We start from the raw sequence: 13,304 nt of genomic DNA on the forward strand, positions 1-13,304 counted from the left end.
AAAGACAAAATTAGCAGTAAGATATGACGAGATGACCTCAAGAAACCATCGGCCTTGTTTAAAGAGGTCACCTCGAAAACACAATAAATACAAAATAGTGCTGCGTATGTTCGGCATTCGTTGCTTAAAGGTAAACTTTAATAAATATTTTTTTCTGAAACAGGCATGCTCTAGACTAATATAACTCAATTAAAATATGACTGACCTAGCCTAATGGAGTCTGTACTAGTGGCTGATGTATTGAAGATTCGACCAGACTACAATGCGGTCGCAATTTTTATTCAATTATTTATTTCCATTATTACCTTCATTAATGTTTGCACAGCATTTATCAGTTCAGCAATGCAGGATAAAAGGAAGTACTATGTTGATTTAATACAACCAGCACAAAAACACAATCATAGAAATAGTTGTCACAAGTGTAAATAATATTACAATCTTAACCTACAAAGCTTCAACTTATATACTACAGCAAATTTTAATGGGCTCAACCCTTGAAATAAGTGCTGTATTGCATAGCGTTACGCTTGCAGACCTTACTATTACCGTTTAATGAGAACGCTGCTCGAAATCCCTCGGTCTCATCTAGAAGAGATTTTTTTAATCGATTCATCATAAAATTCAGAATATAAATCCTTCCCACCCTCCCGCAATATAAGGCATCTCTAAATCTTACCCGCATTAATTGCCTTGCGTTGATAGCTGCCTCTCCCTAATAAATCCAAAAACTTTTAGGGTTAACCTGACAGCATAGCTTGTCTCTAATTTTTATTTGTAAGCGAGTACTAATTCGAAAATGCAAAATTCCCTTCAATGTCTGAAATATCGGCACATTTATATATAGTGAAGGTCTCCTAGGTAACGTATTTGCTGCCTGTGGCACTAAAGTAAGATTTCATGATGTTTTATCTACGTTGAGTTATTCCCTCCTCACTACCTGAAATAGTACAGCAGAGAATTTTCTTTAACAAAGCTTTGACTTTTTGCCGGATCTGGCGATTTCTCCAACAACAAATGAAAGGATTCGTAAACGAATTAAGAAAAGCTAATGTTTCAGTCCAACTGTAGTAGTTGTAGGTTTGTAAATTGACTTTCAAGAGGTCGTCATAAAATAATACAAATAACACAGGAAAGTTCAAAGTCAAATAAAGCCCAACGATAACAGATATGTTTCTTGCAAGATTAGCTTCTCTTAGTTGCGTCTGTACATTTTTGCGAGCTTCAAAGAACACTTGAACTCTTTGACGATGCCCTCGAACAATAATTAGGATACCAATCTGCGTTGCTCCCGATAGGAAAAGACAAATCAGCCAAACAATGAGATGAATGCCTCTCACTGTTTTTTCAATTTTCGCCCATGTTAAACAGGTCAGCGCAAGATTCAGGAGCCATATACCTAGCATATACTTCACAACACGACTCGACGAGAAGAATTCGTTGTACCTGACACGTAAGCGAACCGCCACAAATCGTTCATAACTCACGGCGCTTAATGTCATGAAAGAAACCCCAAAACAAATGAAGAACGCAGCATTGTACGTTATTCTTACAAAACAAGGAACTGAACGAAGGTCGTTTTCCATGAGCCTGTAAGTTATATAACCTGGCTGGACAGTTAAACCAACAAGAACATCGGATACGGCTAAACACCCAATCAACAGATTGGAAGGAGTTCGCAGACGAGAGCAGCTGAAGATGACCGTGGCAACCAAAGTGTTTGCTGTGACAGCTACTGGAGCGGTGGCGATGTTGATGATGGCTGTTATCAAGTTCACAATAAAACGTTGCGAAACTTGATGAAAATTGGGATCTGGAAGATGAAAACAGCTCGAGCTCGAGACATGAACAGAATTGTTGGTATCCATTGTTTAAACTGCTTCAAAGAACTTGTTTCAACACACCCTGTTAAACAACGCGACATTTAACCAATCAGTATAAATCTTAGTATTAGAAGTAATGGTCACTCTATATGGAAGTTATAATATAAGAGCTGGTCCTTAATGGCGATTTGTCCAGTTATATCGTGTTGTAATACCGTTTTACCCTGTCAGTGGTTCAAATTGGTAAAAAAATGTGGGATTTTACGGTGATAGCCCCAAATGGACCATTAAATATTACTGAGTCTGGATCCAGTTTTGATCTACTCCATATTTAAACTAATTTGAGGTCGAAGTATATATTCTAACATGAAAGCGAGGCTGAGCAAATACAAGAGTATGCATGAATACAGGAAATTAAACTTGGAAACACCCGAGAAAAGCGAACAGGCAGTAAAAAATAAAGGTGGCCCCTGAACCCTTCTTGTAGAACTTTTGGAAAACTTTGCAAAACTTTGAATATAAACATGCGGATTACTGTTTTGTAATAAAAAAAATTAGGTCAATGTGCTCGTTTTTGAGTTATAACCACTTAAAGGTCAAATTAGGAGTGTTTTGAACAGGTTATACTGTTGCTATGGTAATCTTTTGTGTCAAGAAAATGACCAGAACATGTTCACAAGTGTTCAGGCATGTTTTAGATACCGCTATTGTTGCATCAACTGATAAAGAATGGTTCTCTTAATCTTTCCAAGTGTAAGTGCTGCAAAGTGATAGAAAACAGCGCCAACCGCCTTAAGCAAATAACAGGTCCGTTCGCCATTGTGGTTTTTCAATCATGCATACTCTCTGGGGATGACAGGTGACCAGATATAAGATATATCAGGGTTTTTTTGTAACGTTTTTTATATGAATCATTTTTATAACTTAAATATATTTATGGATAAATATAATTTAGATCAGTTTTATAAAACCAACATTCTTATCTTGACACCATAATTATGGTCTGCTACGAATATTTACGGTTTTTTCTGCATTTGTATATTTATCCTTTTATCACAAATGGCGTAGCCTTCCATAAAAAAAGTTGCGTCCAAAATATGAGTGCCGATTCAATGCAAAGACAGCAAAGTTGACAAAGTCAGCACAATAATAACGAAGGTGTTCACTTGAAGACTTGGTCAAACCAGCTTCACGAAAACTCGAGAAAACATATTCTCCGATCAAATGCCTCCTTTCTTTTCGTGCACACTCGTGGCTAATTTTACCCCCCAAAAAAGAAATGCTCACTTTTTTATGGCCAAAACAGCTGGGGTGTTGGCAGGAAGACGACAACGTATCGTGTAATTAGTAAGATGTTTGCCAACCTTTTTCTGGACACGCTGGTTCGATTAGCCGTGTTGCAAATAAGAAGACATATAGACCCAATGCAAAAATGGCTGCCATTTTAATATTCTTTTGTCTACATTCAAATTGGCCTCACTAGCCTCGTTCTTGAGTTCAATTATCAAAAGAATATTTTACCTTGGACGAGGCTAGTGAGGCTAATTTGAAAGCAGACAAAAGAATATCAAAATGTCAGCCGTCAGCCATTTTTGCATTGTGTGTATAGCTACAAATTATTGCTTTAACTAACCATTCATAACAGAATTTTAGAGTTAATAAAATACAAAATGGTTCTTGAGTACAAGCGAAAATTTGAACTGAGATGCCTTTCCAAATTTACCTAAAACGACAAATATGGGGCCAGCCTATTCTGTTTATTCTTAGTTTGAAATACGATCTTTAAGCATTGCTCCAATTGTTCCTATGGATTTTTTTAAAAATTGGATTTAAGCTCGAAAAAATATCCTATTGCATGTGTTGTAGCAAAACCCTAATACCTATTCGACTTAATAATACTAAACTGAGTAAAACGGGTTTTAAAAATTAGTTTGTTCAGTTAAACTCACCGTTAGTACAACATATATTCAAGGCAACAGTTCGTGGTTAGCTGAATCAGAGAATAGCCGACTTAACTTTAAACCTTTTCGATGTTCATATTGAACGTGTCTTGAATAATATTAGTATCAAGAATACATCAAAACTTTGAAAGCTAACTGACGATACTTATAATAATACTAATGAAAATGTAAATGAAAATGAAAATGAAAAATTAACTTCCATCTCGTATAAATTAGCAGGTGGCAATATTAAATCTGCGTCATGTATCAAGTAACTTCGTCTGCATTACATCGTTAGTTAAATCTTTCCTCGTGTGCAGAGCGTGAATCAACCCATTATCTAAAAGCAGGAATCGGTTTAAAACTCGAAATTACCACGACTGACTCGTTTCGCAAGCCTGGTGTTCCGTACCAGGCTTCCCATATCGCGGTTGTAAAATCTCTGTCGAATGCCTTTATAAGTTGAATTTCTCCTATCACGTAAATTTTACGTACCTACGGACAAAAATTAAAGGTGACGTGTGAGCTCTTACGCAAGCGTAATAAAACGTGCGAAGAGCACTCAACTTAAACGTTTACGCAAGCGGCTCGTACATCACCTCGTATTTTGTTTACGTAGGTTAAATTTGAAGGCCAACGACTTTTTCAGTAAGCAAAATAATCTCCTTGTTAAGCCTTTTGGTATTTTTTTAAATTTCAAAAGAGCTTTGATATTGAACTTGTCTCGAATCAATATAAGTACGTATTTATTTTAAGACAGAAATTTCAAAGGTAATCGACAATAGCTAATAATAAAACAAGTAACAATTAAAGATTAGGGAGTGCGTTCGATATCTGAAGGCTTTCTCTCCTTTGGAAGGTTGGTGAGCGCGTTGGTGATGATGTCATTCGCCCTTACAAAATATGCGGGGGATGCCAGATACGCGCCCCAAGATTCAATCATTCAATGAAGGTTGTCCCATACAATCTACTCTAATCTGTATTAGGAGAGCGTTCTTTCTATGTCGACCGCAAATATTACCTAGCAAGTTCAAGTTCAAATTTCCAAGGTAGCTCGACGGCAAGTGCAATGATGACAGAAGCAGGATTGTAATCATGTTATAAAACTAATTTATATGCAGCGCGTGTTGTCTAAAGTGCTGCAGTTGCACAAATATGATAAGATGTTGCCCTCCAAACTCAGACTGAAATAATTTTTCCAATACCCGTTCAAAGAGTTCGTATGCAACTGATTTTCTAACCAGCACTTTGGCCTTTGAAGAAAGTGTATGCTATACGGTTGGATCGACGGTGTTTTTTCCAAGACAAAAGAGAGAAGCTTTGAATGAATACTGTTTACCTTCTCCATCAGTATCGGTCGAGAAATCACATACTAAGACAGTTTCTGAACGCTTTTCTCGTTGAAATGACGTTGAAGAAGTAGAAGGACACAGTGCTAAACCTTCCATTTATATGAATGAGATTTAGTTTTTACGTGGCAACCCCACATGTTGACTTCCATGGTGTGACCTTTCATACACTTTTCACCTGGAGCCCAAATAAAACCAGTAAACCAGTTATAATCATTAGAATGACGACAAAGTTTATCTCCATAGTTCATAGGGAGCGCGTAGCAATGGGCCATTTCCTAGTTGCCTTGAATCTCATTATGAAAGGGAGGCTTTGTGCAAAGCTTTTGATATGAAAAAGGGAAACTTCGTGCAAAGCTTTTGATATTGATATGAAAATTTGTTTTCATTTAGGTAAATTAAACTATGCACGATGCCTGGCTTTCATAAACGAGGTTAAAAGCAACTTTGTTTCATGTACGATGTAACCATTTCTGTCAAATCATTTTTACAAAACTGCGCACTTTTCTTTTCCTGTCAGACAAACCGCTCGTTCATATTTTAAAATATGTAAGCTGTTTTAAGCTCTTTTTGTCACTACTTTTCATTTTCATCCCTGATTTCTAGGCCATTGAAGCTAAAGCAATGAGACATTGAGAGTATATTGTATGTTTCAAACTGTTTCTTTTGAGGCCCTCAACTTCACGTCCGTCATCTTGGATTTCTCGATACCTCCAAATCCGCAGCTGAAAATCCTCCAAATTGGTTCAAAATTAATCCAAACCAATATCCAAGCATCAACATGATATAAAAGTGACGAGAATATACTTAAAATTTGTCATAAAAAGGTTAAAAAAAATCCAAATTTGGTAAAAAAAATCTGTCAAATTCTTGTTGCTATGGAAACGGCAAGTCACATGACTAATCAATTATTATATAAAATTGGTGCCAGATAAATTTTAGGAAAAGTCAACAAGTTTGGTGGGTTTTTTTTATTAAATATAATATTGCATAGCCATTCCTTTGTGTCTAATTGTTCAATAGATTAAAAGCTTCCTAAATGAAAACTTTATTCAAATAAGCATTTATTTGCATATGTAAAAAGCGAACGTTTACAATTTTCATTTAAGCTTACATGTAAAAAACCAACACAATTTTCGCTTCGATGAGAACTTGAAAGAATTGCGAGTCATATTGATATATTTGAAGTAAACATATCGTCCCATACGGAGCACGTTTGTTTTTTTTTTTTTCGCGTAAACTGTACGAAGAATCGGTCAACCAAAACTGTATTTCAGTAAAAATTGACAATATACCTGCAATATTTTTTTGTGATGTGGATTCCCAGCAGCGCTCAAGCATAGCTAGGCATTTTTCACAAAGTCCGCAGTGCCATTGGTGATTTATGATTGATATTCTTCTTTTTGAATCTGTCCTCTAAGCGTAATTTCTTCGCCGTGAATTGAACTCTTTAATTTCTACTGTTTAAAACTTTTTTGAAGTTATTCTTTCGATTTATAATTACCACTTCAAAAAGGTTTGTTTTCTTTCTAAAAAGGGTATAGTAGAGTCTCAACAACATCGATTCGTGCATTCGGGCATTCGATTCGTGCTTTAAATCCTACGAAACTATTGTATGTCTTAAGAGTTCTCTAAAAAAAATCTTTTAAGGCAGTTTCTAGAAATATAACAATTTCTGTACATTTTTAACATTCTACATAAATTAGTGGAGTTTAGTATTATGTATACTATTATGTATATGTACATGCATATATGTATTAGTTTTTCTAGTTTTCCTCCTCACTACCTGAAAGAGTACAACAGAGGATTTTCTTTAACAAACTTTTGATTTTTCGACGGATATGACGATTTCTCCAACAACAAATGAAAGGATTGGTAAACGAATTAAGAAAAGCTAATGTTTCAGTCCAACTGTAGTGGTTGTAGGTTTGTAAATCGAGTTTCAGTATTTGGTGATAAAATGTCACAAATAGTACAGGCAAGGTCAGAATCAAATAAATCCCAACGATAACAGAGATGCTTCTTGCAAGTTTGGCTTCCCTTAGTTGCGCCTGTACATTTTTGCGAGCTTCAAAGGACACTTGAACTCTTTGACGATGCCGTCGAACAATAATTAGGATACCAATCTGTGTTGCTCCCGATAGGAAAAGACAAATCAGCCAAACAATGAGATGAATGCCTCTTACCGTTTTTTCGATTTTGGTCCATGTCAAACAGGTCAGCACAAGATTCACGAGCCATATACCTACCATATACCTCACAACACGACTCGACGAGAAGAACTCGTTGTACCTGACACGTAAGCGAACCGCCACAAATCGTTCATAACTCACGGCGCTTAATGTCATGAAAGAAACCCCAAGACAAACGAAGAAGGCAGCATTGTACGTTATTCTTACGAAACAAGGAACTGAACGAAGGTCGTTTTCCATGAGCCTGTAAGTTATATAACCTGGCTGGACAGTTAAACCAACAAGAACATCGGATACGGCTAAACAGCCAATCAACAGATTGGAAGGGGTTCGCAGACGCGAGTAGCTGAAGATGACCGTGGCAACCAAAGTGTTTGCTGTGACAGCGACTGGAGCGGTAGCAATATTGATGATGGCTGTTATCAAGTTCACAATAAAACGTTGTGAAACTTGATGGAAATTGGGATCTGGAAGATGAAAACAGCTCGAGCTGGAGACATGAACAGAATTGTTGTTTTCCATTGTTTTTCCTTCGAAGAAGAACTTATTTCAATAATCACACCCTGGAAACAAAGCAACATGTAACCCATTATACATCAGTCTGTATGGTCCATAATTATATTGTCTTGTTATTACAATTTTTGCAGATCGATATAAAGAAATGTGGGATTTTTCTTAACAGCACAACATTTAGCCCAGAAAAAGAATATCAACCGCTCAACATTACTGGGTCTGGACTTAAGTTGGATATATTCCATGATTTGCATAATTTGAGGATTAAAATTTATAGTTACTTTACTTAATATAGTGTTAAAATGTACTAAACAATTGTTGGCTTCACACTACAAGCTAAGTTAGTTTCAAGTAAGCACTTGATTCAAGTGCACTTGAAAACCTCAAGTCGCACTTTAGAAAACTTGGCTTCACACCTGGTGACAAAGTATACACTTGAAGCACAAGCTGTCAATCATCGTTCGCGGTAAAATCAGAAATGCGATTGCTCGCCGGAAAATCATGGAGCCTTTGCAACAGAAAAACGTTTTATGTTGTTTACTCTTTAGTTTGTCTTTAATTTTAACTCAGAGAGTTTTAACATTACAGAAAATGCGTAGGTACTTCATTGTTTACGAGTACTTGGCGACAAAACAAAAGAACAGGCGACATCTTCTGAACTGAAAATCGATGGTTCAGGCTGTCTGTAAAGATGAAATTCAAATAAGATTTTAACTATTTGTATCGGCTTTTCCTTCTTTTTCATGTTTACTTACAAAAAAGACTGTTCCATGGAGTCCTCAAACTGTGCCGCTTATCTCCAGCCATCCATTTATGATTTTGATTTTTTTTTTGGATTAATTTTAGTTCACGGCAAAATGTTTATCTGTCCTGGCACCGCAGCACGTGGCTTTCAGTTGGTTTCCCTTTTCCTATTGGTCAAGTACGTTCTCAAGTGTGGTGTTGGCCATACTTGGCGGCGTACTTCGGCATCTTTGAACTACGAACGTTTCCATGGTCACTAAGTAAAGTTCAAGTTGGTAGGTTTTACCCCTTCAAACTCAAGTAGGTTTCAAGTGCACTTAGATTATACTTACAAGCTCTAGTGTGAAGCCCCCAAATTATTCGCTGAAGGCAAAGTAAATATTGGCGGAACATTTAGCAAATAAATCCCTTCAGGCAGGTGGCATATCGGAGGATAATGCCCGAAGCTGAAAGATTGTCTGAAAAATGAACGGCTGGCCGAGAAGCGCCCGTTTACCAAAATCAGGAGATGAACCAGGCCATTTGTGTAAACTCGAGGATCACGCGTGTTGGCATCAGCCTTCTCCCCTTTGTTGCTTCAAGTAGGAATTTTAAGTCCTATATTGGTTTCACTGAAAAAGTCCACGGTTGTCCCAGATGAATTTTTTTTGTTGGCGGCGGTGACTTTAGATAGTAGTCGAGAGCCGCGAGAACCGACAACAAACTAGTTTTCTTGTAAAATAAAAAACTGCTGCGTTTCTCCTCCCTCATTGAAGTGTAAAACTGCGAGAGAGATTTATTGATCTCGTTTACTTCCATGCTTTCCAATTCTGTCTTAAATTCGTTTTGTTATTGAAACCATTCTTTTTAATAAAGAATATCCTGCACGAATATAAATTGTTGTTTTCATTTCATATTCCTGTCAACATATCGACTGCAGCATTTCCACTGCAATTTAAGAGGAGTTTACAGTTAGCAAAACGTTCATATCTTGTCTTCCAAAAGCGTGACCCTAACTTCGCTACCTTTAGTGCTTATCGGAATTGCATTTTCTTTCATCATATTTATTTGTTCCTTAGAAACAACAACAAATCGTAACTCGACCATTTTGAAAATTAGCGCTCCCGTTTTAACAACCTCGCGCTAATACATATTGAGTAATACAAGGCGAACAAACTTTTCAATTTTCTCGAAAGTCATCCGTCCTAGGCCTTCGTTTCCCCACGTTATCATTGGCAACGATTCGATCAACCCTTCAGACTCTGCTAAGAACATTGGTGTGAGTTTTGATGAATTATGAAGTTCAAGTTAGCTGGCCTAATTTGTAAAGCGTCTTACTTCCATCTGCAAAATCAGATATATCTCGTATTCTGAAATACCTCTCTACCGACAGCACCAAGACGCTTGTTCACTCCCTCATTACCTTGTAAGCTTGATAACTGCAACTCACTACTCTATCTATATGGTCTCCCGCAGAATCTTTCCCAAAGCCTAATTCAAATGGCATAAAACAGTGCGCCAAGACTGGTGTTTAACAAGAGAAATTTCAAGTACTTTACTCCTCTTCTTACTGATTTGCATTTGCTCTCCATCAAACAATGAATTATCTTCAATGTTTTGCATTAGCTGTTACATACAAGGCTCTTAATTATATCGCACCGAGTTATATTACAGACCTACCTTCATCCTCCCGGCTTGCCTAAACCGATTTACATCTTAACAGAAACCTCATCGTGTCGCGTATTTTTAACCTTCTTTGGAGTTTGAAATTGCGCTATTATTTTAGTTTGTTTTTATTTTTTATTGTTTTTATTATTTTAGTTTTATTTTATTTTTGTGACGTACATGACAAGAGTTATTAATTTCTAGCAAAGTTTTTATTTAGTTTTTAAAAATTTCATCGTTTATATTTCTTGTTGAGCGCTTTAGAACCTTAGCTTAAGTTAGTAAATTAATTTTAAGCATTAGTATTATTTTAAAGGAAAACATTCAATGAGAATATTTTTTTTGCAGAGAAAATAAAAATGATACTGGAAGGAAGACGACCTCGTATTAAATTAGCCAGATGTTCTGGCAAACATTTTTACGATGTGTTACATTCTGAAAATTGAATAAGAGTACATAGGACGGTTGAATACAAAACCGTTCTGAAGTCTTTCTAAAGGTACCTAAAATGATAAATCTAAGGGCTGCTCCCGTTTCTTCTCATTCTAGAAGACGTTTAATCGAAACGATTTCAGTCCCATTATATCTTTGAACACAGCCGCTATGGGATTGTTTAAATTTATAGAAAAGTTAGGAACCATTCGATTAAACATGAAGAAAGAAATATTACAGCAAGCGAGCGAGCTGGCCAAACTTTATGTGAACACGAAACTAGTTTTCTGAAACAAAAATCACCCTTCAAAGGAAGAATTTGTGGTTAGCGAACCCAGAGAAAAACATTTGCAGAGTTTATGGCAACTATTCATATTGAACGTGTCTTGAATCAACATAAGTATAAAGCCTACGCCAAACATTTTGAAACCTCATTGACAATAATATATTTAATAATGATGACAGAGTCATGTTCCAGTCTAGTATAAATAGCGCGCGACAATTAAACTCTGTGTAAACGACTTCTGCTCGTCAAAGCGTTGGACAAAACTAATTTTCTCTTCTTTCCAGACAAACCGGTTCTCCACTATTTACATTGTAAGTTAAATATTGGATCCTATATGGAGCATTATATATGCCGTTATCTAATAACAGAAAACGGGAAGTTGAAATTATTATATTACCACTAGCGAATCCGTGCATTTTGGAAGCTTGGTGTTTCGTAAAGCATCAAGAAGCAAGGGTTTAGAAACTTTTTATTTCATAAATTTCTACAAGGTCAGAGAGATTCGAGATTTGTGTTTTTTGATAATCAACAGCAAAACAAATCAGACTGTGTAATAAATAATCTCGGCTTTCATGGATTAAATTTTAAAGATACAAATTTTTATCATGAAAAGAAAATTGAGAACAAAGTTTTGATAAAAGACTTTCGATTATTCCTCAATTCTTTGTAATTTTATTTTATTCTTGTCGGCACACCTGCCGGCCATAGTCTCAGTAAGATGACATTTCCAACGAAACGGACTGAAATAAGCATAAAATTTATAACCCTAATCTTTGACAAGCGTCAGTTGTCAACTGGTGATATTTTAAAATATATATATTGCCAGAATTTTTAACTCGTAAACTGTGACTTTTCCGTTAACTTGAAAAAACAAATATGTTAAAAGGCCTAACGTTATTCAGCGGTTTACGTTTAAAAAGAGATGCTTTTATCCTGAAGTAAACATGCATCCCAGCGAATAAAGTTTGGACGATTATCGTTCATTAACTTGATGCTTTCCAAAAATGAAAAATGGCCACCCGGCCCCCGTATCTTATATCACATGTTATCTATGGATCCAAATCTTTTATAAGTTCCCTGTCACAGCCATTTTGTAAAGAGCCGTCATCACGCTAAAATAAGTTCGAAGACGTAGTTATAGGAGCTGATTTTTATCTCAGAAGAAAAAAATTGGGTTGGTCGTTCGACGGGAGACGAAATATTTTGCCGATCGCGAATGGTCAACTTAAAATAGAGAATGTTCAATTCAGGTATAAAGAAAAGTTTTCATTTTTGCATGCTCTATAAACAGTAAGTATAAAAAACTTTCACTTACAGGTTATACGAGCTCGTCAGACTCCATAATACACAACAGCATCAAAGGATATATCGCCTCAGTGGTTCTTTTTATCAGGTTGTTCAATAGACCGAATTCGTTTTCTCGGTATTAAACTGGAACTAGCTTGCACACGAGGCTTATGCGGGGAAATCTTTTCACATGCAAATAGTTTCTAATATATTCCCCCGCAAGAGCCTCCATTGCAAGCTCGATCCAGTTCAATACCGAGAATACGAATGTGGTCTATTCGATCGTTTTTAAATTATTTACCTTCAACAACTGACAACAGTTTTGACAGCCTCGCTCCCAGGTCTAAAGGAGAGGGATCTGGGAACGAATATGGGGACTGTGGACCACGGACGATGACCGAAAGTAAATATTTCCCTTGACGCAATATCAAACAGGTTGCAACTGAAGTAAAATTATCACTGGATGCAAACTGGTTAAAGGGCTATTCACGTTGTACGTGTCTTGAATCAGTATTTAGTTGACGTGATGTCAGTAACAATGGCAGCTTTCTTCATGTCAAAAGGTGCTGTTTTCAATCAACCTATATTCATTTGAATTGTGTCCAGACAACACCCCTCGTTGGAATTGTTATACATCTTCAAACCGTCGTGCAAAAAGCAGAAAAAATGAAAGAGCTCATCAGCAGTTCGCAAACCATGTTTCCACATACTTATGTGATCTTGAGTTGCACTGTTTGTGGCAATTTGAATTTTCAAAATGTAAACAAACAACAGGCAATACTTCTTCAAAATTACACTGACTACAACATTGCAAATAAAGCCAGTAAGAATAATCGATAATTAAAAGCGGAGATAAAATAAAATAACAATATGTTCTAAATTAATAGCAGATTAAAGTGAAGAATGTACTTAAAAGAAAGGGATAGATTTAAATGGTTTAAATTGATTTTCTGTTTAATATACAATGGCTTCTTAATTTGCAACTGTTTCTTGGCACCGTTCTTACGTTGCAACACAATAAATTTAAGAAAAACGATCGCTCTTAACGAGCTTTTTTGAAAAATTTGGTACATTTCTTTGCCGTCCTCTACAAAACA

At 36.2% G+C, this 13,304-nt stretch overlaps 2 protein-coding genes across 3 annotated transcripts; both read right to left on the reverse strand.

Annotated features, from left to right (window-relative positions):
- Nucleotides 1-45: 45 nt before the first annotated feature.
- LOC146476313 (adenosine receptor A2b-like) lies at nt 46-3,884 on the reverse strand. Of its 2 annotated transcripts, XM_085114661.1 has the most exons (3): nt 3,770-3,829; nt 2,523-2,666; nt 46-1,902 (listed from the first exon to the last, which is right to left on the reverse strand). In XM_085114661.1, exon 3 carries the CDS (start codon nt 1,863-1,865, stop codon nt 906-908), a length of 960 nt encoding a protein of 319 aa, XP_084970787.1. In that variant the 5' UTR covers nt 1,866-1,902; nt 2,523-2,666; nt 3,770-3,829; the 3' UTR covers nt 46-905. The 2 variants fall into 2 exon arrangements, with proteins under 2 accessions (XP_084970787.1, XP_084970786.1); XM_085114660.1 differs by lacking the exon at nt 2,523-2,666 and having other exon boundaries at nt 3,770-3,884.
- A 2,879-nt stretch (nt 3,885-6,763) lies between these two features.
- Nucleotides 6,764-10,993, reverse strand: LOC146476314 (adenosine receptor A2b-like). Its single transcript, XM_085114662.1, has 2 exons — nt 10,938-10,993; nt 6,764-7,864 (listed from the first exon to the last, which is right to left on the reverse strand). The coding sequence occupies exon 2, from the start codon at nt 7,821-7,823 to the stop codon at nt 6,876-6,878; it is 948 nt and encodes a 315-aa protein (XP_084970788.1). The 5' UTR covers nt 7,824-7,864; nt 10,938-10,993; the 3' UTR covers nt 6,764-6,875.
- Between the last annotated feature and the right edge of the window lie 2,311 nt (nt 10,994-13,304).

Source organism: Pavona decussata, unplaced genomic scaffold (genome assembly GCF_977016875.1).
Source record: "Pavona decussata unplaced genomic scaffold, jaPavDecu1.1 SCAFFOLD_78, whole genome shotgun sequence".
NCBI classification, from domain to species: domain Eukaryota; kingdom Metazoa; phylum Cnidaria; class Anthozoa; order Scleractinia; family Agariciidae; genus Pavona; species Pavona decussata.

Excerpts from the sequence above, each read along its gene's own strand:
- LOC146476313 (XM_085114660.1), bottom strand. The coding sequence starts at position 1,865 with ATGGATACCAACAATTCTGTTCATGTCTCGAGCTCGAGCTGTTTTCAT.
- LOC146476314 (XM_085114662.1), bottom strand. The coding sequence starts at position 7,823 with ATGGAAAACAACAATTCTGTTCATGTCTCCAGCTCGAGCTGTTTTCAT.